This window comes from Rhizomucor pusillus (genome assembly GCF_041956525.1).
Source record: "Rhizomucor pusillus strain CBS 183.67 unplaced genomic scaffold VTP01scaffold_24, whole genome shotgun sequence".
Taxonomy (NCBI): domain Eukaryota; kingdom Fungi; phylum Mucoromycota; class Mucoromycetes; order Mucorales; family Lichtheimiaceae; genus Rhizomucor; species Rhizomucor pusillus.
This window is the reverse complement of record NW_027192166.1, coordinates 191,105-214,479: the sequence shown is the minus strand read 5'-3', so window position 1 is coordinate 214,479 and position 23,375 is coordinate 191,105. Positions and strand designations below refer to the sequence as shown.

General features: G+C 44.0%; 12 protein-coding genes across 12 annotated transcripts; 10 read left to right on the top strand and 2 right to left on the bottom strand.

Moving 5' to 3' along the window:
• Positions 1 to 306: 306 nt before the first annotated feature.
• On the top strand, positions 307 to 2,611 carry VTP01DRAFT_5723 (uncharacterized protein; the record flags this gene model as incomplete). Its single annotated transcript, XM_069384547.1, has 12 exons — positions 307 to 353; positions 417 to 441; positions 502 to 797; positions 852 to 877; positions 953 to 1,088; positions 1,147 to 1,215; positions 1,296 to 1,556; positions 1,619 to 1,680; positions 1,731 to 1,786; positions 1,843 to 2,128; positions 2,194 to 2,369; positions 2,441 to 2,611. The coding sequence occupies 12 exons, from the start codon at positions 307 to 309 to the stop codon at positions 2,609 to 2,611; spliced, it is 1,611 nt and encodes a 536-aa protein (XP_069235165.1).
• A 404-nt stretch (positions 2,612 to 3,015) lies between these two features.
• Positions 3,016 to 5,021, top strand: VTP01DRAFT_5722 (uncharacterized protein; the record flags this gene model as incomplete). Its single annotated transcript, XM_069384546.1, has 6 exons — positions 3,016 to 3,108; positions 3,169 to 3,489; positions 3,569 to 3,758; positions 3,824 to 4,442; positions 4,521 to 4,707; positions 4,770 to 5,021. 6 exons carry the CDS (start codon positions 3,016 to 3,018, stop codon positions 5,019 to 5,021), a joined length of 1,662 nt encoding a protein of 553 aa, XP_069235164.1.
• Positions 5,022 to 5,844: 823 nt separating this feature from the next.
• Positions 5,845 to 7,500, top strand: VTP01DRAFT_5721 (uncharacterized protein; the record flags this gene model as incomplete). Its single annotated transcript, XM_069384545.1, has 5 exons — positions 5,845 to 6,470; positions 6,530 to 6,689; positions 6,753 to 6,937; positions 6,997 to 7,272; positions 7,338 to 7,500. 5 exons carry the CDS (start codon positions 5,845 to 5,847, stop codon positions 7,498 to 7,500), a joined length of 1,410 nt encoding a protein of 469 aa, XP_069235163.1.
• Positions 7,501 to 7,542: 42 nt separating this feature from the next.
• On the bottom strand, positions 7,543 to 9,094 carry VTP01DRAFT_5720 (uncharacterized protein; the record flags this gene model as incomplete). Its single annotated transcript, XM_069384544.1, has 4 exons — positions 7,543 to 8,098; positions 8,156 to 8,297; positions 8,351 to 8,618; positions 8,690 to 9,094. The coding sequence occupies 4 exons, from the start codon at positions 9,092 to 9,094 to the stop codon at positions 7,543 to 7,545; spliced, it is 1,371 nt and encodes a 456-aa protein (XP_069235162.1).
• Positions 9,095 to 10,732: 1,638 nt separating this feature from the next.
• VTP01DRAFT_5719 (uncharacterized protein) lies at positions 10,733 to 11,615 on the top strand (the record flags this gene model as incomplete). Its single annotated transcript, XM_069384542.1, has 3 exons — positions 10,733 to 10,757; positions 10,863 to 11,054; positions 11,233 to 11,615. The coding sequence occupies 3 exons, from the start codon at positions 10,733 to 10,735 to the stop codon at positions 11,613 to 11,615; spliced, it is 600 nt and encodes a 199-aa protein (XP_069235161.1).
• A 227-nt stretch (positions 11,616 to 11,842) lies between these two features.
• On the top strand, positions 11,843 to 12,415 carry VTP01DRAFT_5718 (uncharacterized protein; the record flags this gene model as incomplete). Its single annotated transcript, XM_069384541.1, has 1 exon — positions 11,843 to 12,415. The coding sequence occupies one exon, from the start codon at positions 11,843 to 11,845 to the stop codon at positions 12,413 to 12,415; it is 573 nt and encodes a 190-aa protein (XP_069235160.1).
• Positions 12,416 to 13,005: 590 nt separating this feature from the next.
• VTP01DRAFT_5717 (uncharacterized protein) lies at positions 13,006 to 13,765 on the top strand (the record flags this gene model as incomplete). Its single annotated transcript, XM_069384540.1, has 2 exons — positions 13,006 to 13,354; positions 13,413 to 13,765. The coding sequence occupies 2 exons, from the start codon at positions 13,006 to 13,008 to the stop codon at positions 13,763 to 13,765; spliced, it is 702 nt and encodes a 233-aa protein (XP_069235159.1).
• Positions 13,766 to 14,160: 395 nt separating this feature from the next.
• On the top strand, positions 14,161 to 14,547 carry VTP01DRAFT_5716 (uncharacterized protein; the record flags this gene model as incomplete). The annotated part of the gene is made up of 4 exons (XM_069384539.1): positions 14,161 to 14,210; positions 14,257 to 14,389; positions 14,477 to 14,489; positions 14,543 to 14,547. The coding sequence occupies 4 exons, from the start codon at positions 14,161 to 14,163 to the stop codon at positions 14,545 to 14,547; spliced, it is 201 nt and encodes a 66-aa protein (XP_069235158.1).
• Positions 14,548 to 14,719: 172 nt separating this feature from the next.
• Positions 14,720 to 16,588, top strand: VTP01DRAFT_5715 (uncharacterized protein; the record flags this gene model as incomplete). Its single annotated transcript, XM_069384538.1, has 3 exons — positions 14,720 to 15,031; positions 15,094 to 15,201; positions 15,263 to 16,588. The coding sequence occupies 3 exons, from the start codon at positions 14,720 to 14,722 to the stop codon at positions 16,586 to 16,588; spliced, it is 1,746 nt and encodes a 581-aa protein (XP_069235157.1).
• A 236-nt stretch (positions 16,589 to 16,824) lies between these two features.
• Positions 16,825 to 17,847, top strand: VTP01DRAFT_5714 (uncharacterized protein; the record flags this gene model as incomplete). The annotated part of the gene is made up of 4 exons (XM_069384537.1): positions 16,825 to 17,198; positions 17,256 to 17,404; positions 17,464 to 17,618; positions 17,701 to 17,847. 4 exons carry the CDS (start codon positions 16,825 to 16,827, stop codon positions 17,845 to 17,847), a joined length of 825 nt encoding a protein of 274 aa, XP_069235156.1.
• A 445-nt stretch (positions 17,848 to 18,292) lies between these two features.
• On the bottom strand, positions 18,293 to 19,728 carry VTP01DRAFT_5713 (uncharacterized protein; the record flags this gene model as incomplete). Its single annotated transcript, XM_069384536.1, has 5 exons — positions 18,293 to 18,322; positions 18,391 to 18,974; positions 19,036 to 19,530; positions 19,596 to 19,639; positions 19,691 to 19,728. 5 exons carry the CDS (start codon positions 19,726 to 19,728, stop codon positions 18,293 to 18,295), a joined length of 1,191 nt encoding a protein of 396 aa, XP_069235155.1.
• A 1,955-nt stretch (positions 19,729 to 21,683) lies between these two features.
• On the top strand, positions 21,684 to 23,131 carry VTP01DRAFT_5712 (uncharacterized protein; the record flags this gene model as incomplete). The annotated part of the gene is made up of 5 exons (XM_069384535.1): positions 21,684 to 22,085; positions 22,155 to 22,316; positions 22,371 to 22,633; positions 22,702 to 22,799; positions 22,869 to 23,131. The coding sequence occupies 5 exons, from the start codon at positions 21,684 to 21,686 to the stop codon at positions 23,129 to 23,131; spliced, it is 1,188 nt and encodes a 395-aa protein (XP_069235154.1).
• Between the last annotated feature and the right edge of the window lie 244 nt (positions 23,132 to 23,375).

The window sequence follows — 23,375 nt, the reverse complement described above, 5'->3', positions numbered from 1 at the left end:
GCTTTTATACTTTGGGTCATTAGATTGAAGCGGACGCTTTTAAATTTGCAATTGATAATTATCACTAAAAAGTTGGACAACGCAAATGGATATTAAGAAAAAAACCTGAATCCGACCAGCTCTCAGGATTCTTTGAGGAGATCAAATTCCTGGGGCATAGAAAGACACAGACAGATTGACAGAGACGGAAGCAGAGGCTGGTCCGTGCGTCTGAACAATGCATAATAAAACCCTTCCCTTCTTTCTTCCCTGCGTCATTGCAGACGACTGACCACCTTTTGCGCGTAGTGCTTGCTCCATGTAGCAATGCGGTCAGCATTACAGACGCAAATCAAGCTACTTGGCATTTGCTGGTAAGATTGAAGTGATCCGTGTAGACGATTTGGACGTATATTAAAACATTTCCTCTTTAATAGCTTTCTGTCGATAGGCGGCTTTCTGGTAAGTAGTATCCCATCATTGATAGTTGTTTGAATGAACTGACGGTAAACTCTGTTACAGTTTGGGTACAACCAGAGTTTAATGACTGGCCTGCTTCTGTCCGACGAATTTATGCGCACTTTTCATGTCAACAGCACAGAATACGCCGCGGATCTCTACCTTCTGCTTATCACTGCACACATGGCTGGTGCATTCTTTGGCGCGATGGTGTCGGGTCCCTTGGCTGATATTATTGGACGACGAGGGCTCGTGATAACCAGCACATTGATCCTTACGTTGGGTGTCCTCCTGGTGACGGCCGCTGATGCAATGAGTAAAATTTATGCGGGTCGTGTTATTACAGGCATAAGTGTTGGGTATGAATGAAGGTTTTCAAAGCACAAGTATTCTGCTAATTGTTCGCGTCTTAGTATAAGCTCCACGGTGATACCAATGTGTAAGTTGCGGTTACTGCACGGTTTAACTTCTGTATTTCAAGAAGAAAGGGAATCAACAGTTTTCTTCCTTGTAGACTTGACGGAAATATCGCCAACGATTTTACGCGGACGCTTGGTTACAATTCAACAATTTGCTATCGTGTTTGGGATCTCTGTGGCATTGTTGTTATGTTATGCTGGAACGTATATACCAAACGAAGCAGCTTGGAGGTAAACACTAAGGCGTTTGTCGTACTGATTCATTCTTTCCGAACTGAAATAAGCAAAGACTTCCTTCTGGACTGCAGCTTGTGCCGATGATAGTGTATTTGATCGGCTCACTTTTCGTGCCAGAAAGGTAGGCTCAATGGCTACGGTAGCTAAATCGCAGCAGTGGAAAACAAAATTCACCTCGCGTGTGTATACTCCTCAATGCAGCCCCAGATACCTTATACAGAGAAATTTAAAAGAACAAGCGCTATATTCGCTCGCATCGATGCGAGGTGACGGCTCTATTGAGCACCAGGATGTGCAAATGGAATTTGCTGCAATCTGCCAAACGATATCCTTTGAGAAAAAGTATGTATCCACCAGCTACAAAGCCCTTTTCACAAACGGACGTGACAAAAACCTTCGTCGCTTGGCTCTCGGTATGGGCGTGCAAGCTTTCCAGCAGCTAACAGGCGCCAACACGTTTCTGTATATATTAAACTTTGTGTAAAGTCGATATTTCAATCCCTAATTCCAGACTGGATAATTAGGTTATATGCTCCTGCTGTGCTCAAGGCCGCTGAATTCGATAAAGATATGTCCACACTGCTTGGTACGTTGCTTCCGTCTTACTAGAATTTTAAACTGACCACGTTTGATTAGCAAATGCAATAGTCAACTGCGTCGTTGTCGCTGGTACCATACCTGCGTTCTTTTTTGTAAGTGTCGAAATAGATACGTTAATGGATGTGCATAAATAATACTCTTCTTGCAGATCGATACCTGGAGCAGACGCTCGACAATGATGATAGGAGCGCTCACGATGGGAGTATGCTCTATTCTGCTTGCTATTCTTGGCAGCATCAACCATTTCAGGCTGGAAAATGCAAAACTCGACTATGAGTTGCACCTGACACTAGTGGAAGGCAGCCAGAATGTAGTTCATCAACTTAACAGGACGTCGATAGCGTTCGTGGTTTTCACGTTCATACTTGTATTTACATTTGGATGCACCTGGGGCCCCATAGGTTGGATTTATCCAGTAGAGCTTTTCTCATACGGTGGGTTCCTTCTTACAACTAACTCGTCCTTTGCTTAAAATATGTTTCTCACGGAAATTTGGCAGGCTTACGATCAAAAGGCCAGAGTTTGTCAACAATGTCAAACTGGTTTTTCACATTTGGCGTTGTACAGCTCTCACCTCTTGCTCTTGACCGCATTGGGTGGGAAGTATACATTATATATGCTATATTCAATGCTGCCATCGCCTTGCTTGTTTACTTGTACTTTCCAGAAACGGCGGTAAGGTTCTCCTCTAGGCTGTCAATCACGAGACATTTTTTTGACGTTGTATCCTTTGATAAATTTTGCAGAACCGCTCCTTGGAAGAATTGGACTTACTTTTCAGTGGCAATTATAAAAAGTATGACCCCAAGGTACATCACTCGAGGACGGCAGCAGATGCATTGCGGCAATTGGAGACTCAGCAACAACGATCGTATCAAGATGCTATATTTGCAGCTGCAACAAGCAGAGCGCGTTGATCCATGTAGTAGCACTATTCTTTGAGAAATAGTTATTACTTGTACTATTTAAACCTACTATAGCCGCCATGATGTAACTTGGTTTATTAGTTTATTATTGACATCGGAAGCTCACAGAAGAATGCAGCTCATGCGCTGCAAAATGAAAAAGATCGAGACTTATTATTCGTCACAGATCCCATTGTACTGATTATACATGTACAACTGCTTTAAAGAAAAGCTGATGGATTAGAACCAATAACGTCACAGACGCTTAATGACTCGAGAAAGTCGAAGTGACCCTGCAAACTGTATATTTGGCGTTTGTACGACGTTCGCTGTTCCAAAATTCAGGATACCTTGACTAACGCATTTTCCCAAGTCTAATAATCCTCTTTTTCTTTCTTCTACTAGACCATATCGTTATGGCCGACAAGAGTAAGCCGGCACAGCGACTCAGCAGCATCGCGCAGCACCTTAATGGGAAAGACGAAGCACTTGAGAAATCAGAGTGGAAGGTGCATATGCCGGGTTTTTGATATCGTTATTTGCATTGTAACCTAATTTCTAAATGACAGGATATCCTGCAAGAAATAAATCGACGCAGAGACAGCAATCGAATTGCAAATCCTCAAGACCATGGATATATCCGACAAAAGACTCAGGGCAAACTGTGGGTGCGCGAACGCGTAGATGCCTTTGCAGACAAGGAAAGCTTTCAAGAATTCGGTAGCATTGCTGGCATTGCAAAATATAACCCTGATGGCTCGCTAAAGAGCTACACGCCTGCCAATTTCATTGCCGGCAAGGCGACGGTCCAAAAACGACCTGTCATTGTCGCTGCTGACGATTTTTCCATTCGAGCTGGTCACGCTGATGGATCCGTTTGGGGAAAATCTGTAAAGTTCACTTTATCCAGTAGAAAAAAAAAAATAGAGAGAGCACAGTGTCGTTAACAGTTAAGCTGCTTCTATATAGATGATGGCAGAACAGCTAGCGCGTAAATTCAAGATTCCTCTCGTTCGATTAATTGATGGTAGCAGCGGCGGTGGATCCGTTACACTTATGCTTGACAAGGGCTACACGCATTTACCACCTTTAATCGGTATGCATGATATTATCGCTAGTTTGTCTGAGATCCCCGTTGCAGCTGCAGCGCTTGGACCAGGTTCGTAACAAGCATTGAGAACTAGTGACCGTGTTTTCGACCTGGTCTCCTTTCTGTTTCCACAGCGGTTGGTCTAGGTGCTGCTCGAGCAACGTTGGCACATTTCTCGGTAGTCGCTCAAAATGTGGGGTCGTTGTTTGCGGCTGGTCCGCCTGTTGTAGCGAATGCCACCTTCGAGACCGTTACAAAGGAGTCGCTAGGCGGTGCTTTGCTACATACAAGCAACGGTACATTTGATAATCTCGCAGCAGACGAGCACGAGTGCTTTGCGCAAATCCGTCAGTTTTTAAGCTATTTACCCAGCTGCAATCACGAAATTCCTCCGCGCGCACCGTGCGATGATCCAGTATCGCGGCGCGACGACGAGCTTCTTGATATCATCCCCCGCAGACGACAGCGCATGTATCAAGTACGGGACATCCTTACGAGGGTTGTTGACAGGGACTCTTGGTTTGAGATTGGTGCTCGCTGGGGTGACGGTGCCGTCTGTGGATTGGCACGGATTAATGGCTATCCAGTCGGTATTCTCAGCTTCGACTGCACTTTGCAAGGCAGTGTCCTTACAACTGCTAGCTGCAACAAATTCAGAAGACATATAGATTTGTGCGACACTTTTGGCGTTCCTATCATTGATTTTGCTGACTATGCAGGCTTCGCGGTTGGTACTAAAGCAGAAAAGGAAGCGTAAGTGTTTTGATATGTATACGATGAAGAGAAATCGACACATGGAGCCTAATAAGATTTTGTACGGCCCTGATATAGTACTATCCGTTATGGCTCTACACTCACCGCAGCCTTGTATCAGTCTGATGTTCCCTACTTTACAGTCGTCCTTCGTAAAGTATTTGGCGTAGCAGGTGCTGCATTCGTTGACAATCGAATACCTAACATGCGAGTATCCTGGCCTGCCGGTGACTGGGGAAGTTTGCCTTTAGAAGGCGGTATCAATGTAGGTTTCCATCTATGTGTCTGCATTCAAACGTACATGTTGACATGATTTGACTAAACTAGGCTGCATATCGCCGAGAACTTGAAGCAGCCGGCGATAAGCGAAGCAAGCTATATGATAGTCTTATGGCCAAATTCGAGGCTGTGCGTTCGCCTATTCGCACCGCCGAAGTCTTTGACATCTCCGAAATTATTGACCCTCGAGACACTAGACCCGTCCTATGTGAATGGGTAAAGCTCGTATACGAGCGTATACTACCGCAGCGCGTAGAAAAGGTCAAAGTTAATGGTCCACGATTGTTGTATCGACCATAATGTTTGAAACGAATAAAGTGACCATATCTTTTGCTGAGTGATTCAAGGTAAGAAAGGATGACGGCATCACTGTTTTTTTGGGACCATTTGCTTTGGAGCATCAAATTTGCATTGCACTCGAACGTATCCCTCGGTGATACATCAATAACAGATTAAATTAAATACAGAAATCTACAAACTGTTACTTTGTAAGGTTTTTTCGGCGATGAGAAAGAGGCGGCAATGTCTTCAGCTATTACCGCATTCGGCATGAAGGGAAGACCATCAAAAACATACTGCAAGCTAGCATTCCATATCTTTACAATCGTACAGGAAACGATATGGTCTAGTTTATGCTAAATGAAGTTGGAGCCTCATCGATACGAACCCTCAAAATATCTCAGTAAATAGAGGACCTTTGACATGCGAAGAACTGGTGACAAGCTTAAGACCAAATAGACGACTTCAGGAGTCTGGAGAGGAATCGCCCTGGTTAGTCTCGTACTCATTTTTTATCGTAATGACGAAACAGCTTCTTCTCAATTACTATTTACATATTGACTAAAAAAATCTATTTATTAACGCAAACTTGAAACTCAAAGGCATTAGCGGGAACGCGCTGAACATTGCTGCCTTTTCCTTTTGCGTTCTTGGCGAAGCACAAAGAGGTAAGTACTGTTACGTATTTGCGTATATGTGCGTACGTGTGTTTGAGAGAGGGAGAAAGGGAGCGTATGTGTGTGAGAGCCTACGTTTTTCCCCACGTTGGCTCGTCCTTTGGGGCCTATAATCTAACAGAGGTAGCTTTAGTTTCTTTCGATTCCCTCTTTCAGCTTTGACAAACATGGCGGCTGAGCCTGCAGAATCATCGAAAACCAAGATCGTGCGGGATCACTCAAAGCAGCAACGGCAGCAACACTATCGGCACCAGCATTACCAGCAACAACCGTTCGTCACGACTGCGGCGACGAGTTTACTTACACCTACGTCCCCACCATATCCGCCCTTCAGTGGAGGAAGCACGGGCGCTTTTCGAGCTAATGGATTCGAAGAACACTATCAAACGTACATGTACCCCATCAGCCCACAGTTTCCCGTTTACGCGGATGGCAGCTATCCAGGGTCGCCTGTACTTCACCCTCAATCGCCGCCAATGAACCCTGCGAGCCCACCGTTCAGCCCTGCTTTCCATGCTTCTCCGCCTATTCATGCCGCTTATGTTCTGCCTCACCACTTTCCGCCGCTTCATATATCTTCCCCTGTACTCACAGGCACAGCATCCATACCCGGATCGCCGCCTCTTGCATATCATCTTCCAATCTCACCTGCGTTTGGCCCTGACTATCGCCCTCACCACCAGCATCATCACACTGCACCTAGAGAGACATATCAATACCACACACACAATGTTTACGTGAGAGGCTTAGCAGACACCGTAACGGATGAATCATTTCAAGACATGTGCAAAGCGTATGTCCATTCATATTTACAAGATTGAAGAATGCGCTCCCTCACAAATCACTCTATAGATATGGCAACGTGATTTCATCAAAAGCAATTATTGACCAAAAAACAGGTCTCTGCAAAGGCTATGGATTCGCAATGTATGAAAAGGAAGAGGAGTGCCTGTATGCAATAGAAGAGCTGAATAAGAAAGGACTGCAAGCTTCATTTGCACGCATGGGACAGGTGAAGGGACAAAGGACTCGTATGCAATGCAGTAAGACTGATATCTTAGGGAAAACGGCGTAGGAATCGTTTAGCTCTCGTTTACGGAGCTTACAAGATGAGACTTCCACGAATATATACATTTCAAATCTGCCACTAGACATGACTGAGCAAAAGTTAGAGGCCTTGTTCCAACCATACCAGACAGTTTCGAACCGAATTTTGCGTGATCCGCAATCGCAGTTAAGTCGCGGTGTAGGCTTTGCAAGGTAAGCTATTACATTTTGTTAATGTAACCAAGTGCAAATGTTAACTCGTATACCCCAAGGATGGCAGATAGAACATCTGCCTTGGCGATCATTGAAAAATTCAACGGACATTCGTTGCCGGGCTCCTCAGCGCCTCTGCAAGTTCGTTTTGCTGATTCTCCTGCACAAAAAAGACTAAAAAGCCAAACCGCACGCAAAAAGCTGTTCAAGGGGCCACAAGACTACCAATCCATGACTGCAGGTTTTCCTACTTCGAGTACGAGACCTATGCCGATGACGCCAGAAACGATGCTCGGATTTGCCCCGGTCCACCAGCCTGTTCAGTATGAGGAGCCGTAAGAACCTTTTTTTTTTTTAATTTAACAATATCTGATACTGAATACGGAATCGTTTGATGCAGCCAAGAGTCACAGTCGCAGTTTGGCCGGAAGACAGAAGGTGATCAACCAGAACAGCATCAACCACAGGCAACGGAAGATGAAAACGAATTAGCAGCAGAGGTGGAGCAGAAGCTAAAAATCAAGAGTAGTAGTAATAATGACGATGATGTATCTCATGAATGAAGAAACTGCTGATGTACAATCTAGTCTGATATGGATGAGTACCTATGCTGATGATGACGGTGTGTTCTGTTCGTCCTTAGCCCATTCTGGCATTTCAGTTTCAAAAGACCAGCCGTCACCCGAGTATTTCCAAGCGTGCAACCATATATACAAGTTTTCTGGGCGTGGATCAGGAGATAGGTTAAGGCCGCATTCAGAGCACTTCCCTTCTACATCTTCTCCTAGTTGCTGCGTTTTGACCTTCTCGTGCGCATCTTCTTCCCAAATACCCACTTGGCGCGGTGATACCTGCAGGGCTCTTTGGACGATTTTATCCGCCATCTCGTCGTTTAAAGTTTGCCCTTTACACATCAAGTCTGCCCACGGCGCCTCGTCGCTGTACGTTGGATCATTGGCAATAGGGTAACCAAGGAACCGCAAATGAACACGGATCTGATGCGTGCGACCTGTGACAGGCCGGCACCGCACTACACTCGTTTCACCATTGTACGAAAGTCGTTCGAAAACAGTCTTGCACTCCTTCCCGTCGCCGTGTACATAGTTCAACGATAATTTGTATGATATTGTCTTGATGGGAGCATCGCAGACAACCTCGCCGCTGATGATACGTTAAAGTCACGATCAAATATCTGACCCTCGAAATATAATATCTTACTCAGGAAACTTGCCAGCGACGCGGCATACATATTCTTTCCTTATCAGTCCTTCCTTCATTTGAGCTTCGAATTCTCTTGCTTTGTCAGGATTCAGGCCAATCAACATTAACCCTGATGTAGGTCGATCCAACCGATTGGCAGCTATGGATTTGTTTAATGGATCTGAATGTAGCCCCGGAAAAAAAGGCACTTACGGAATAACCGAGGCACATCAAGCGTTTTTCGAAGCACATGAATAACAGTGTTGTGGCGATATCTACCGGCAGGATGGACAGGAATGCCACCCGGTTTGTTGATCACCAGAAGATCGTCCTGCCGATGTACAATCTGAATAGGTTTGTTCGTTACAGCAGGTTCGTGACGATGAATCCTGTGGCCCATGATATCGTTGTTCTTGACAATGTAATCCAAGCTCTTCTTCTCGTCGTTTATCGTGATCAAACCGTTTTCAATCGCATAGCGCTAAATGCAAAAATCATCAGCATATAGAAACATTACATGCTTTTCCTTCCCTTATATTCTAGGAAACATACGTAGTATTTCTCATCTCGGTCTTGAAATTCCTGAACAAACACTTGCAATAACGGTCGATGCATCCATCGACCTTTCGCGTATGCTCGGTATACAAAGAAGTAAGGTTTCACCTTGCGAAGTCCGTTTTCAAAGTAGTATTCTACAGAAGATAAATCGTCCTTTCGAAAGTCATCGTCCCGTCGCTGTTGCTTCTGGCGGCGCGGTTGCTTAGTCTTTGGCTCCTCTGCTGAACTGTCAATTTCTGATTTACGTTTCTGCCCAGCCTCGAGGGCACAATCCGTCTGATCGGCCGTGGTAGTCTCATTAGAATGTTCTACTTCCTGCTGCTTTTGGCTGCTCAGCGATGTCGATGGAATCGGATCGGGTGTAATCGGTACCTTGTTGTCTACAGCAGACGAGTCCATGAACAAAGTGTAAAAGGGGCAAAAGACGAAATTTTCGGACTCGGCTATTTGCACCATCCCCCACACCACCCACTTGCAACCCCCCAGTCACAGTGCGTGTCAATCTGAAAGGGGAAACATGAGTGGCGGGAAAGGGATATATGGATAATGAACGAAATGATCGTAGTTAAACGTGGAAATGATGCAAAATACAATGAGTTTTCCGCCCGCAAACATCAGCTTTCATTGATATGTATGCCTTTGCTTTCGTGTTGAGCATCAATATTGTATCGACATAGTAAACTATCCAGAAGCTCTTCAAGAGTATGATAGGCTCCAGAGACGTCGTGCAAATAGAATAACTGCACGACATGTTTATTTATATTATTATTCATCCATTCTTCGACTTCAGAACCTGAAAGAAATAACTCGGTGAGCCTCTCGGGTTTGTGAGAACTCCAAACAATTTATCCGTTCGCTGGGAATTGATAAGGGAAGATTGGTTAGAAAGGGTCCTTTTCTATTCCATAAATAACAAATTTCTATTATATGAATCGATATCAGATCAAGTCATTGCTCTTGCATCCTTGACGTCAATTATAAGGATTCCCTAAAACTTGTTTGCATTTGAATGTTCGATCTAGCTTCGTGCTTCTGCGATCAAGTAATAAATAAGAATGACTTCGAGCAATAAAAAGCGATGAGAGCATGAATGCATCTGTATTAAGATACTGCACTCTGGGCTGAGCCGTTCGTATCATTTCGAGCTTAGAGTTTAAAGAATTCGTGCTTTGTTATACTTCAAGCAGTTAATCATTCCCAAAGATTTCTTGGCCGTGGAGGATTGGGCTGCCTTCTTTCCTGAAAAGATTTCAACTGTAAATGCTTAGAAACTGCAATTGTTCGATGGGTTAGCACCGCTCTTACGATGCATTTCGGCATACGGTATAGAATCCTTCACATTTTGCAACAGCTGTTGGACGCTGCTGACTGCGAAGGAGGCACTACCATTCCTTTTCTATTCAACCAAAGCAATGAAAAGTACTAAGATATGAATGAGATGACTTTAGCAGTTTTTGACATCTCTCCGCCAAACGCAATTTTAGTTGACTTTCGTCCAAACCCAAACATAATATTTTGTGGTTGATATTAAGTTTGCGATGTTCTCTTGGATTCTCTGTGGCTATTGAATCGCTTCCGGCTCTTTCAGGTCGATGAGCGCTTCATAACTGCTCCAAACGAGTAATATTGTCTGTAGCTGTTGGTGATCCGACAAATGTTACCGATTTTCGCTACATGTTTACAATTCATTGTTCTATGCTCCGTACGGCGACAGTAATTGCTCTCATCCGATGTTTTTGCCTCTCTGATCTCTCGGGAGCGTAGAACGGTGCAAGGAAGAAGTTGTTTCGATTTTTTGCATGTGTCAGCGTGGCACTTTGGGCTCAGCTTTTGCTATCATTGCCAAGATGTTGCGGAAGGCACATGCAGTCTTCTTTTAAAGCCATGTTTACTGTCACAAAATATTCATGCGTGTGCTTTTTCATAGACTGGAAATTGCTGTCCAGCGCTCAGAAACACTGTTTGATAAGAAACATTGTTTGACATGAAAAAAGGAAGAAAAGGAAGTCAGCGCGATTCTTTCCTTTTCTTCCCAGTATGGATGCGCAGACCATCACTGCTCGTAAGTAAAACGGAAAACTCTGTCGTAATAACATTTCATAACTAGTGCTTGTTTCTGGGTAGCCTTGGTCATAATCCGGGAAATCTTACACGAAACTGGTGATAGGTAAAGAAGCACACTATGTATGTCGGCTTGAACCAACTTTGGACCCAAGCTTCGAAGACCGGCTGACGACGGCCCTGCAGAATGTCGAGACGCAACAGCTACCAAAGGAATCTTTAAAAGCATGGCTACATTTTCTCAGAATCAATGGAGTATTTGCAAATCATAATCATCCGTTCGTTCATATTTTAAACGGTAGGTACTTACATGTATGAAGTCACCTCTTCTTCGTGCCAAGGACTGACCATGTGTATGATCTTATACAGATTCTTTCTCGGGAAAAAAGAATTGGTTCATCCTTGAGCACTCCAAAAACTTCACGGCGGAACTTACAAGCGCTTCAAACTGCAGGAACTTGCATGAAAAATCCCAGCAGAAGCTTGTAGCACCGCTGGTGAACGTTTCAAAAAGCAAGCCGTGACGGTGACTATTGATCAGGCTAATCTTGAAGCAGCCTTCAACACGCAGCTGCGAAAGTTTCTGGCAGATGCATACCAGAAGCGAGTTCTCAAAAACAAGGTCCCTTTGCAAGATTTTCTATCGCGAGAACGCAGCCGGAAAAATGCACCTGCCGTTTACAAACAAGTTCACAAGCAATTATTCAGCTCCTTGTCGGACGAACAGAAACCAAGTCCAAGTTACATTGGCGCATACGTCAAGAGACATAAAACTTATAATCCGCTAAAAGTTTATCAAAGACTATTGGATGATCTGGAGGAAGGCAAGACAAACGTATCAGAGCCAATAGAAGAATGATCAGGAAGGGGAAGAGCAACAAGCACTTGATGACGATGATGGTGATCTTACGGAAAATAACAAAGCGATTCGGACAATCACTGCAAGCCCGCATCCCAGTTTTGAACTATCTGTGCTCCAAGAAGCCTTCATAAAGGGGCAAGAGATAGTGTCAAAACACATGAAATCTTTGTCGAGGTTTATTGAAGCATTACAACAAAAGTCACGACTGGGGAAATATCTAAGATATGCGGATATCCGAATTCGACGACGAAGCTGTTGACATCGACTTTAGAGACTTTGCAACCAACTTCGAAATCGACAATGAAGCAAAGACAAATCTGCGAGTAGCGCCAGTGCAAGAAGATCTGCAGAAATTTCACCAGAGCAAAGTTTACACTGCTGCTGAACATATATCAAGCATTATGTCTGGATGCGTTGGTCGCTCCATCGATGAAAAGAAGGAATCAAAGACATTCAAAGAAATAATGCAACTGTTGTTGCAAGCCGTAAATGGCGACAAACGAGATGCTTCATTCAGGCACAGTCCTACTATTGCAGACGCTGTCCGACAATATAAAACCAATATGGATAACCTTTGGTCGCGAAAACGATTTGACAGAGATCTCAGAGTCTTAGTTATTGCACTCCTGCGGATTACCTTGGCACCACGAAGGCTGAAAAAACTTTTGCGCAAGCGCCAAGAAAAAGTGGAGGGAAAGAAGGAAGAAGGTCAAGCAATACGCAAAAGCAGTGGCAAAGAAAAAGGTCAAGAACTTGATGAAGCTGTTGGACTCCGCACTGCTTTCAGAACAGCATGATTGGTCGAAAAACTGAAATCTGCTATATCCCAACTGCAAGTGCAAACCAGATCAAATGTCCGAACGGCGGATGCATACGAGAGTAATACTTTCGATTTATCTCAAGAAGAAGAAGACAATATTGAAAGGCAAGAGGATACACCAATCGCTGTAAGTATATAGAAGGGAGGAAGACAAAAACCAAAACTGACAATGACGGTTTCTTAGCAGAGCAACCAGACACCGAAGGAACCGTCTGCAACTTTGCTACGTGCATTTCTCAGTGTCATTCGATTTCTTCTACAGCAGACAGGACCAAATACAGATATACAGCCGGAAGATGTAAAGAAAGCACTGTATCGAGGGACTGAAGCCACCGAAGACCAACTAAAAGAGGTGGCACGCATTATCAATTTCCTACGACATTCGTGCCCAGACGAGATGACAAGAACGATCTACCGCAAATAAATGTACTCAATGGCGCCGCGCTGGCCACACTTGCAAACAAAGTCGTCCTCCTCTTCCAGCCACAGCAGAATCCCTGGATGATGTTTCCGAACGTGGAAAAAGGTCAGTCATTGCACCTCGGCGCCGCAGGATTATACAACATCATGTCGAAGACCCGTATATTACGATATGATGGAAAAACGATCACTGACATCAAGACAGCAACATGGCATCCCAAGGTTGTATTTTGGACGTCGACAAGATACAAATACTGCTTCAAGAACAAAAAAGTGCAGCCGATGTGGCGATTGTGCTACATTGACAAGAATCAAATACGAGTTCTCAGTTACAAGATTGTACGAGTCAACCGCAAAGGGAAGCGGAAGCGGGAAAAGGATGCTGCACAAACAAAATCAATTTTAACGGATGAAGAACGCCACCGAATTGAACAAGAGATGGAAGAGTTAAGCTCTGTTCTGAAGAAGAAGAAAGCTACAGTAACCCGTTTACGACGTAAACTGACAATAGCGGAGAAGGAGAGAGCTGATGCTGTTAACAATTCGAGAATCAGCAGAGAAACAATACGACTGGAACAGAGCCTTATATAGCCAATTGAAAGAAGCACGCGGGAAAGCCGACTCTCTTTATCTAGAGATCCAAGAAGAAGAGGAGACCATTGCATTGAAGCAAAACAAGCTATATCACCTGAACAGACAACTGAAAGGCCAAAATATCCCTCTACCTTGCTCCAACAATTTATCTGGTGAAGGTCCGGTACAAGAGCTCCTCTATGAGCATTTGCAAGGCAACGCAACGTCGGAATTATGGAGTATTGATCTTGGCAGCATCACCACCGCAACAATATCACCAAGGAGCATACGATCTCTATCTGAAGACCTCAATCGCTTTGAAGCTTTGCAATAGGATACTGACCAGATTGCTGACATCGATACTGATGTTGAACGTTGCCCGAAGTCAGTAGAACTCAAAACCGGGTTCATCGAAAATGTTAGCTTTCGAAAAGTTCATCGAGCGCTACGGGACCAGGGACAGGAAACAAATGTCAAGCAAGCTAGAACCAGGAAATTCCGACAAAGGTCTTTCTATCAAAAGTTCGGGCCCAGTATTCGAAACGAGGCAATTTCCAAAGAACCAGAGACGAAGAACTCAGTTAATCCATTTCCTCGGTAACTGGAAACCCGTAAACAGCAGAGTCAAAGGTAATGCATGTAGCGGAAGTCTTAAAAAGTTCGAACAAACCCTCAAGGCACCTGAGCCAGACAATTGTACACCATCGATGAATACAATACAACAAAGACATGCGGATATTGCTTCAAGAAGACCCGGATCCACCAGTATCGTCGGGACGGTAAATTCGTCAGAGTCAAGGGTGCTGTATCGTGCCCAAACTCAAGATGTCCCTCTCGCATAGTACGACTACCACTTGCAGCAGAGACGCTGCCGCAGCTTCCAATATCGCGCTTAGTGGTATCTCAAAAGCACTATCAGATGATAACCAACCTCTTCCATGCTTCCGCCGTGGATGAAGTAAAGACATGAGATTCAGTCTCACTCAAAAATTTCAACTTGATTGCAGCAGAACTGGGCTAGTTACTGACCGTAGCCTCTCGATAGGATAAAAATTTGGGTAAGTCAACGTCGGTGCTATAATATTCTGATAGCTAATGGAGGTGCAAATAGCTTAAAGACATATGCTCTTGCAGAAAAAGAATAGATGCAGACGCTCAACAATAGTTGCCATAGTAGTCAATCCATTTCAATAATATTTCTTACTGGAATATATACTTATAACTTGTTCATTCATGCTTTTTAACTAAAAGCTTTTCACTGTCGTTTTCCCGCCCGTTTCTTCCGCTCATGTCAGAACGCATCAACCACCTTAAAGCCACCGTACAGGAACCTGATGATGGTGTGCGGATCATCAAATGGATCTTGCGGCACTACCGGCATATTGTACAATCCAAAGAAAGCTGCAAACGTGCATTTAAACGAGGAGAAATCACTGTAAATGGCCAGGTCGTCCCCGAAACAAGGTTGCTACACACAAACGACGTTGTGGAAGTCAAGTTTGATAAAGGCCTCGTCGAAAGACAAAAGCTTATGGCCGTCAATGTGGACATACGATATCAGGATGAGCATGTAGCCGTAGTGTGGAAAGCAGCAGGCCAGGTTAGGAATTTTTCTTTACAGTGGCAAAGATAATGGCATTGACGGTGACCAATCTGGTGCAGAGCTTTGGTGTCTTTGAAAGAGCACTGCAATACAAATGCTCTGAGGTCGAGCAAGATGTTAAGCTCCGTTTTTTATACACGCTTCAAAAGGCAGCTTCCGGTCTGGTAGTATCTCAACACTGTTTATCAAATAATGGATTATATGACTCATCACAAAGTATGGATCCAGTTAGTCGTTGCAAAGTCAGAACTGGCAAAGAACATCCTTGGTGAACTGTACAGTGAAGACAAGGTCAATCTCACAGTCCGAGTTATTTGTCACGGCAGAGTACCAGCCGATTTACTGTCTACCATTGATCAAGAAAAACAGCAAGAAACAGCCGGTTTAGTCGACGAGATTGATAGCGACGATGATGAAATTGCAGCAGATATACCGGCGACGCAAAGAACAGGGAATATAGTAAAAAGCATCCACATTGCTGAAACTACGCGCTCGAATGCAGCTGACTACTTAACTACCTTGGATCTGGATGTTTGTACTCCCTTCAGCAGCACCGCCATACGCAGCTTCTTTTTCCATCGAACGTCTTACCCTATCGTTGGTAATTCTACATACACGAAGCAGCTTAAAGCTAGCAAAGATAAGGGATTATGCATGAGCATTATCCGTGTCTGCTTGGAGCATCCTGCTACGCGCAAGACGATGGTCTTTGAAGCTCAAGAACCAGAGAAGTTTCAATTGCTGCGAACTCGCGAGCAAAAGTTTTGGAGACGGAATTTCAATCGGGAATTGGAGGAACTGAAGAAAGCTGGAGTGAATACTGCCGCTGCTGCAGAGTATCTAGACAGCATAGAAACTGCTGAAGGCAGCAAGAAGAAGCCCCTGGCATACGTACTCGGAAAAAAGGAATTTTGCGGACATACCTTCAAGGTGACGGAATCATGCTTGATACCACGGCCGAGCTCAGAGACTCTAGTGGAAGCAACAACGAAATATCTAAATTCAACGACTACGACGAACGAGAATGGAACGACAATGCGTGTACTTGATATAGGCACCGGCTGCGGCAATTTATTACTATCCATCTTGCATCGACTCCCGAATGCAACAGGAGTCGGATTAGATATCAGTCAGCAGGCATTGCAAGTGGCGCAAGAAAATGCGCAGTGCCTGAACATAGCTGACGATAGAGTGTCATGGACACATCAAGATATGAAATGCTACGCTGTACCTGGCGACGAAAGATTGTTTGACGTCATTGTTTGCAATCCCCCTTACCTAGACTTGATTGCAATTCAGCATCGTAGCGAGCACAGGCCGATGCTTGATCACGAGCCGTCTATTGCATTATTTGCAAAGGATGAAGGATATGAGTGGTACACCGTCCTGAGCGAGATAGCGCCCAAGCTGCTGCAACCTAAAGGCTGGCTCATTCTTGAATGCGGAAAAGGAATGATGAAGCGGGTCAAGTTGATCTTTCAAGGCTGGAAAGTTGTGGAAGTACTCAAAGATCGTCAAGGATGGGATAGATGCCTGGTGCTTAACATGGAGTGAGCCACGTGTCTAACATCAATGCAAGTGTTAAAAAAGAACGCACTGGATGATTTTTCCGAGGTGCTTTTTTTCCCTTCCTTTTTACTGCTGTGCCATAGTCGAACAATAATCGCAGCTGCTACTTCTTCAGTAACTAACAAGCCCGCTTTTCTCTCTCTTTCTCATTTGCATTGTCAACCGCCATGGAAGATTCTGCGTATGATCGGTCGAGTTATGCAAAAAAAGGACCGCAACGAATGTCCTACCCTTTAGTGTCATCACGGTTCTCAACGTTTGGAGGCAACTTGAGTACCAATAGTAGCATGAACCATGTTAACCTCCGCCGACATCTCCGTCCTGCTGATACAGCACAGCCTCCAAAGACACTAGTGCTTCCGCAGCTTACAAGACAGGACGCTTTCATTGCAGATACGTCATATGAGAGCAGTTTATCAAACGAAGATAGTGATTCAACCGAGGATCCAAATATCCGCTTCTTGAAGGGGAAACCTATACACGCATGGAAATCAGCAGCGAGATCTGATAGCAGCAAACGATGCCGGATATGTTATGGGACGACAGAAGACGAGCATGGTCGATTTATCTCTCCATGCAACTGCCGAGGAACTATGTAAGAAGAGATGAAATTCCACAAAGGAGAAACAAATAGTTATGGATAATTGCGTAGTAATAACGGAAATATTGTCAGTGAATTTGTGCATGATACCTGTTTGCAGAATTACTTGCATTCCGACATGCGTATTCCCCGTCAATGCAGCGTGTGCCTTGGAACAGTTTCATATCCGGAAGTACGAAATGAACATGATCGGCGACAAGGTAAAGAACTGGCGGGAATAATTATGTTCCATTTGACATCTAATACTGTATAAATTTAGATTTCTCGTTACGAAAAGCCATGATTTATTGCACAACAGCGATTGGATTTTATCTGTTAACAGAGACTGTACGATGCACTGAAGTGAGAAAAGTGCCCGGAACCGAGTTTAAGGAATCTTCGGCGATTGGACGACCAGAGTATCTTTGGTTACCTGCAAGTATCTCATTAGTAGCTTGCATAGCATGATAGCAGAAAGGAGGGTACGCTAGATGTTGTAACACTCGTCCCATTATAGATCGTGAAGAGGAGCTGCTGGAGAAACGGGCTCGCAGGTCAGATATGGACCCACGCATCTACACTTTGGAATGGCGTTCCTGCTATTGTTCTATGGACAGCTGCAATCATAATAATCGCACTAATGTACAGAAAATATTGCATGTAAATATATCTTTGCACAATATAGTCCCTCGTTTACAGTCAAAAATACTCGCTGAATGTAATAAATTACCTCTCTACACGTATAAAAGTCTGCCTCTATCGGATATCAGAGAGGAAATCACAACTACATAGGATGACAATGGCTTTCAACGGAGCGAGTACGTAATATATCGTGGGCTATCTTCCATCACAAGTAATCCTACGCCATATTCGTCCAGTTTTTAGATTATCCGCCCGAAATCAGGTATTGGAGCTCGAGATATTGGCGCGAATTTGTAATTAGGTAAGTGCGATATATTCCCTTTCTTTCAATATGTTCGTTGCTCTGCTCTATCTACCAAAGCCTTGGGATCTTATAAGAAATAGTCATGAAATGGACCCATTACTTGTAAGCACTGGATATTCAAAGCATGTAACGATAATATTCTGCTTTTCTTTATATGCTTCCTCTAAACTCTTTCTAGAACTACGGCAACTCCCTAGAAAAACGGTTGTTTGTAAATGGAAGTGATTCTCAGCTGGGGCATCTAGCCATAGTCATTTTTACCTGACCGCCGCCTATACAAGCAGAGCCTACAGCAAATTTTGATTTCGTTCTTTGCAAGCGATGAGTCAAATGAGCCAAAATACGTGCGCCCGACGCACCGAGTGGATGACCAACAGCAATAGCACCACCATTTACGTTCGTTTTGGCTGGGTCGAGTTTGAGCTCCTTTTGAACAGCCAAAAACTGTGCAGCAAAAGCTTCGTTGACTTCAACTAGATCCATCTGATCCAAAGTCAACTTTGCGCGTTGCAAGGCACCCTTGATAGCTGGCACAGGACCCAGACCCATCAATGTAGGTTCGACAGCGGATGCCTGCCAGCTCACGATACGGGCTAATGGATTCAATTGATATTTTTTGACGGCTTCCTCGCTGGCGACGATCAACGCAGCAGCTCCGTCGTTTATACCAGAAGCATTCGCAGCGGATGTGACACCATCCTTTTTGAACACTGGCTTGAGCTTATTGATGGACTCGAACGTGACATTGGTGCGAGGATATTCATCTTGCGACATTGTTTCTGTACCCTTTTTCGCTTTGATCTCCACCGGAACAATTTCATCATCGAAGATGCCTTCCTTTATTCCTATTCAAAAAGCGGATCACTCAGTTATCAAACTTTGACTAAATATATGCTCAACTTTTACCTTTCTCAAATCTATTTTGGCTGGAAACGGCAAATTGATCGCATTCGTCCTTGGAAATTTTGTACATCTCTGCCAAATTCTCAGCAGTAATGCCCATAGGAGTAGGATTCGGATACTGATCGGTCAGGGTTGCCCACAACGAGTCTTGCAGTTTGAGATCGCTGCCAAGTCGGGTGCCCCATCGAGAAGCGCCGGTCAGGGTGTAAGGCGACAGTGACATACTTTCAGCACCACCAGCTAACACGACATCGCTGTCACCAAGCAAAATCTCATGCGCAGCATTTATCACACTTTGAAGACCAGATCCGCAAAGTCTGTTTACTGTCAATGCAGGAACATGCACGGGAAGACCAGCCCTGTGCCCTATGTGTCTTGCAACGTAGGCTCCGGCTGAATCTGTCTGCATAACGTTTCCGATAATCACAGAGTCGATCGGCATATCTTTTGGCAATGATGACAAGGCAGCTTTAGCGGCAAGTCCACCCAGCTCAGCAGCTTATTAAACAAGTTCTTTGTTGTTAATATTTTCAGTGCATTTACCGAGTCTCTGCTCTGTGTACCTGTCAACTCCTTGAGTTTGCCACCAAAGCTACCGAAAGGTGTTCTATGCAAAGCTTAGTCATTGATTGACAGAAGGCAGAATGGAGAATGCTACCTCTTGGCAGATACAATGAAGGCCTGACGCAATGACATGTTTGCGAGAGAAACGAGAGCGGAAAAGGAACGTGGGTAAGCTTAGAATAAAAGGTCCAAAGCATGTGAAAATTGACTCATGGGCGCTGCTACACATGACCTTTTAGGGTTATTTCTGTGGGCATCAAGTCAATTATCACCTAGCAGCATATTATTTGTCTTATCTGGTACATGCTTTTCCACCTAAAGTCTTCAGTCCACATCTGTTGCGCTGCTTGTAATCAAATCTTTCTGTCTTCGATGATGCTAATTGTGCATCAGTTTCCCGAATAATACACTCCACGATGGTATAAAACGGTATAGAGCAAATTATCATCCTTGTATGCATCTAAATATCTCTATACCTTGGATATGGCTATTATGTTCTTGAGTACGTTGTAATTGCTGAATTGCATCAGCATTTTTCCTTTTATTCAACAGAGGTTTAATTCGCGCACGGACGTTTGACGACTTGCCTTGGCATCGTCACCAAAGCCCTTGGAGCTACTCGAAATAGACTCTTGCCACATCAACAATATTCCAGGACTCCAAATATTTGCATGCGCTACCTGTATATCCCGATGGACAATCACCACCAACGCCAGGTGATCTCTTAACAGCCATTGCCGACATACGACGATTAAGAGAATTGCGGCTACATAGCAGACCTTCCGAATCACTACGTTACAAACATCTCGCAAACAATTTGAACAGCTACCGTGCACATGATAGAGGTCAAAGATGTTTCCAAAGCGATTCTAGTAGTTGTTCGTATCCTTTGCATTCGAGATATCAGAGCATTAAGTGCAGAGAAGGCTGACAAGGATGGAATCATGGAAATTGCCGGGGATCGCGCACAGCCCTTCTTTATTGTGCATGACAGAATGTGTGAAGAAAAGGAGGAATTTGTCAAAGGTCAAGATGGGACCATTTACATATAGCTTTATACCATATTAAATATTCCTATACATACTATGGATCAATTAAAAAAAATATCACATTCGGTGGTTTGCAAGATATAATACCTGAACTTGTATTGTCCACGAATGAGTAATTTTTTTCAATTTATCACGCAAGCAACTTAGAGTTCATACTTATTACCACCATTACTAAGACATGGTATCTTAAGTGCACTTGCTCTGTGATAGAAGAGTGTGCCAAAAATGCTGTTGCGCTCGTCAGCGAGCTGATCACGTTTGCCTGCGGTACCTCTGCTGTGCTTACGGTTTTTGAGTGTTAATGCACATGATAAGACGATGGGAGTTAGCACGCAAACTTGGCAAAGTAGCTCTAAATGACAGCTTACTTGTATATAATCAGGCACTGAACTTTTATCGTAAAATACCAGAGCTCACACGAAATTCGTGAAAAACAGTCAAGTATTGGAGAATATGTAAATCTATTGGTAATGGAGTTGATCAGGCTCTCTAGTTTAGTCTATATGATTATAATGAAATCCTTATTAGCGCATGAGAGAGAGAGAAGTTGAATCTTTCCCAGGTGGCTGTGTATGGACTCCGGTATGGGGTATCATACTTTTGCCAGGATCGATTTAATTGGTCACAATTGAATGGAAAGGAATACCATGCGCCAAGCAGTAGGTTTTACGCTGTTAATCATGAATAGCCTTTAGCATCCATTATCTCGGCCATTTTCCCGCCTGTTCGGCGTTCTCACAGAGTATGTATGTGGTAACCGGGGTATACATGATTAATTCAACGCAATTTATATTTGAGAAAAATTATCAGTGTGACCAAGGAGATGAATTTGTCAATGTCACTGAAGACGCGGTGTCGACCGATCTTAGTAGTACAGTAGATCTGCTCACGGAAGAATAGTCTTGGGCTTTTTATCCCGACCGGGGCATAGACGGGGTATTTTGCATCCAAACTTCAACGGTCGTGCCTGGGAAAAAGAGAGGTAGGAAAAAAGTTTAAAAGGTTTGTTCAGTTAGAGACGCCATCGTTTCAGCAGCAATGAAAGCATCCTTTGTCTCGGTTATCGGCCTCGCTCTTTTGGCGACAGCTGACGCTCTTCGCAACTGCGTCATTCCGCCGTCGCATCCTCCCGGCACCGACGCCTCCCCTCAAATTTTGAGCACTTTCAAAAGATGCCACAAGAACTCGCGTGTGGTTTTCATGAAAAACACTGAATACTTTATAGAAAAGCCGATGAATATCACAGGCTTGGATAACGTCCACATTTCTTTGCAAGGCAACGTTGTGTTCAGCGACAAGAACATCACGGCGTGGCAGGAGAGCATATTTCCACTAAATTTCCAAAGCGCAGGCACATGGTGGGTTTTTGAAGGCAAGAACATTCGCGTTGACGGAGGTGGCGTTGTAGATGGACAAGGGCAAGTATGGTGGGATGCTGTGGTAAGTACATAGTCGCCCACCAAGTCCGAATTAAACCTGAACTAACGAACACATCGTATTACATAACAGGCCAAGGATCCAAGACCAATTACAATGGTTTTTGACAAGACTGAGAACCTACATGTGTCGGATATCACCGTCAGGCAAACCCCATTCTGGGCATTCCTTGTTAGGGATTCTGAAAATATCGTCTTCACAAACATGAACGTCAGCTCTGTGACCAACTCTACCGTAAGTTCCCATTTGCATATCCAGCAACAACTCAAATCTCATTCTTCATCGCAGTACAGAACGCGTAACAGCGACTTTTTTAACGCCGTCACTAGCCGTGGCGTAACCATCAAGGATTCCGTTATTGTTAACGGAGATGACTGTGTTGCCATGAAGCGAAACGCAAGTGCAGTCGATATTGAAAATCTGGATTGCACTGGATCTCACGGTATTTCCATTGGTTCCCTGGGTCAATACGCTCCTGATGGAGAAATTGATATTGTACAAGACGTTCTGGTCAAGAACGTTACATGCCGCAACTGCCAAAATGGTGCAAGGTAAGCGAATTTAGCGTATCTCTTTTTTCTTTTTCGTGCTTTTTAACCCAATGTCATTAATTGCATAGAGTCAAAACCTGGCCGGGCGGTAAGGGTGCAGTCCAAAATATTACATTTCAAGATATGCAGCTGATCAACAATGAAAATCCAATTATCATTACCACTCGTAAGTTTCCAAAGTATATCAAGATTTAGGATGACAGAGAAGTTTACTGACCGTGGTGATAAATCCAAGATTATTGCGATAACAACCAGATGGATTACTGCACGGGCGCCAATGATCATTCACTGACTATTACAGATATAATCTTCAAGGATATCTCTGGATCTGTGTCGGATGATGGAAACCCAATCATCAACTTGAACTGTTCGTCAGGCACGCCATGCACGGATATTACACTCGAAAATATCAACATTGAAGCAGCTAACAACACACCTGCAAATGTTTGCGTCTACGTCGATGACTCCGAGACTGGCTCCTACTGCCCTTCCTCTTGATTTGAAGAGGTCATATACCAATAGTATATATCTTATAATTTCGATTTGTTCGTCCCAAGAAATGAAAGTTATTTACATTTCTTTGCGTATTTCCAATACTGTTGTAACTTAGCAGCAATACTTTCCAAATTGGACCAGACTGGAGCTCGAACAAAAGCAATTGTCCAGGTGCTTAATATAATACTAGGCGAGGCAGATGGGCTTAATCATCCGTGCATTAAGTCTCTGTCGTAGATCACTTCAA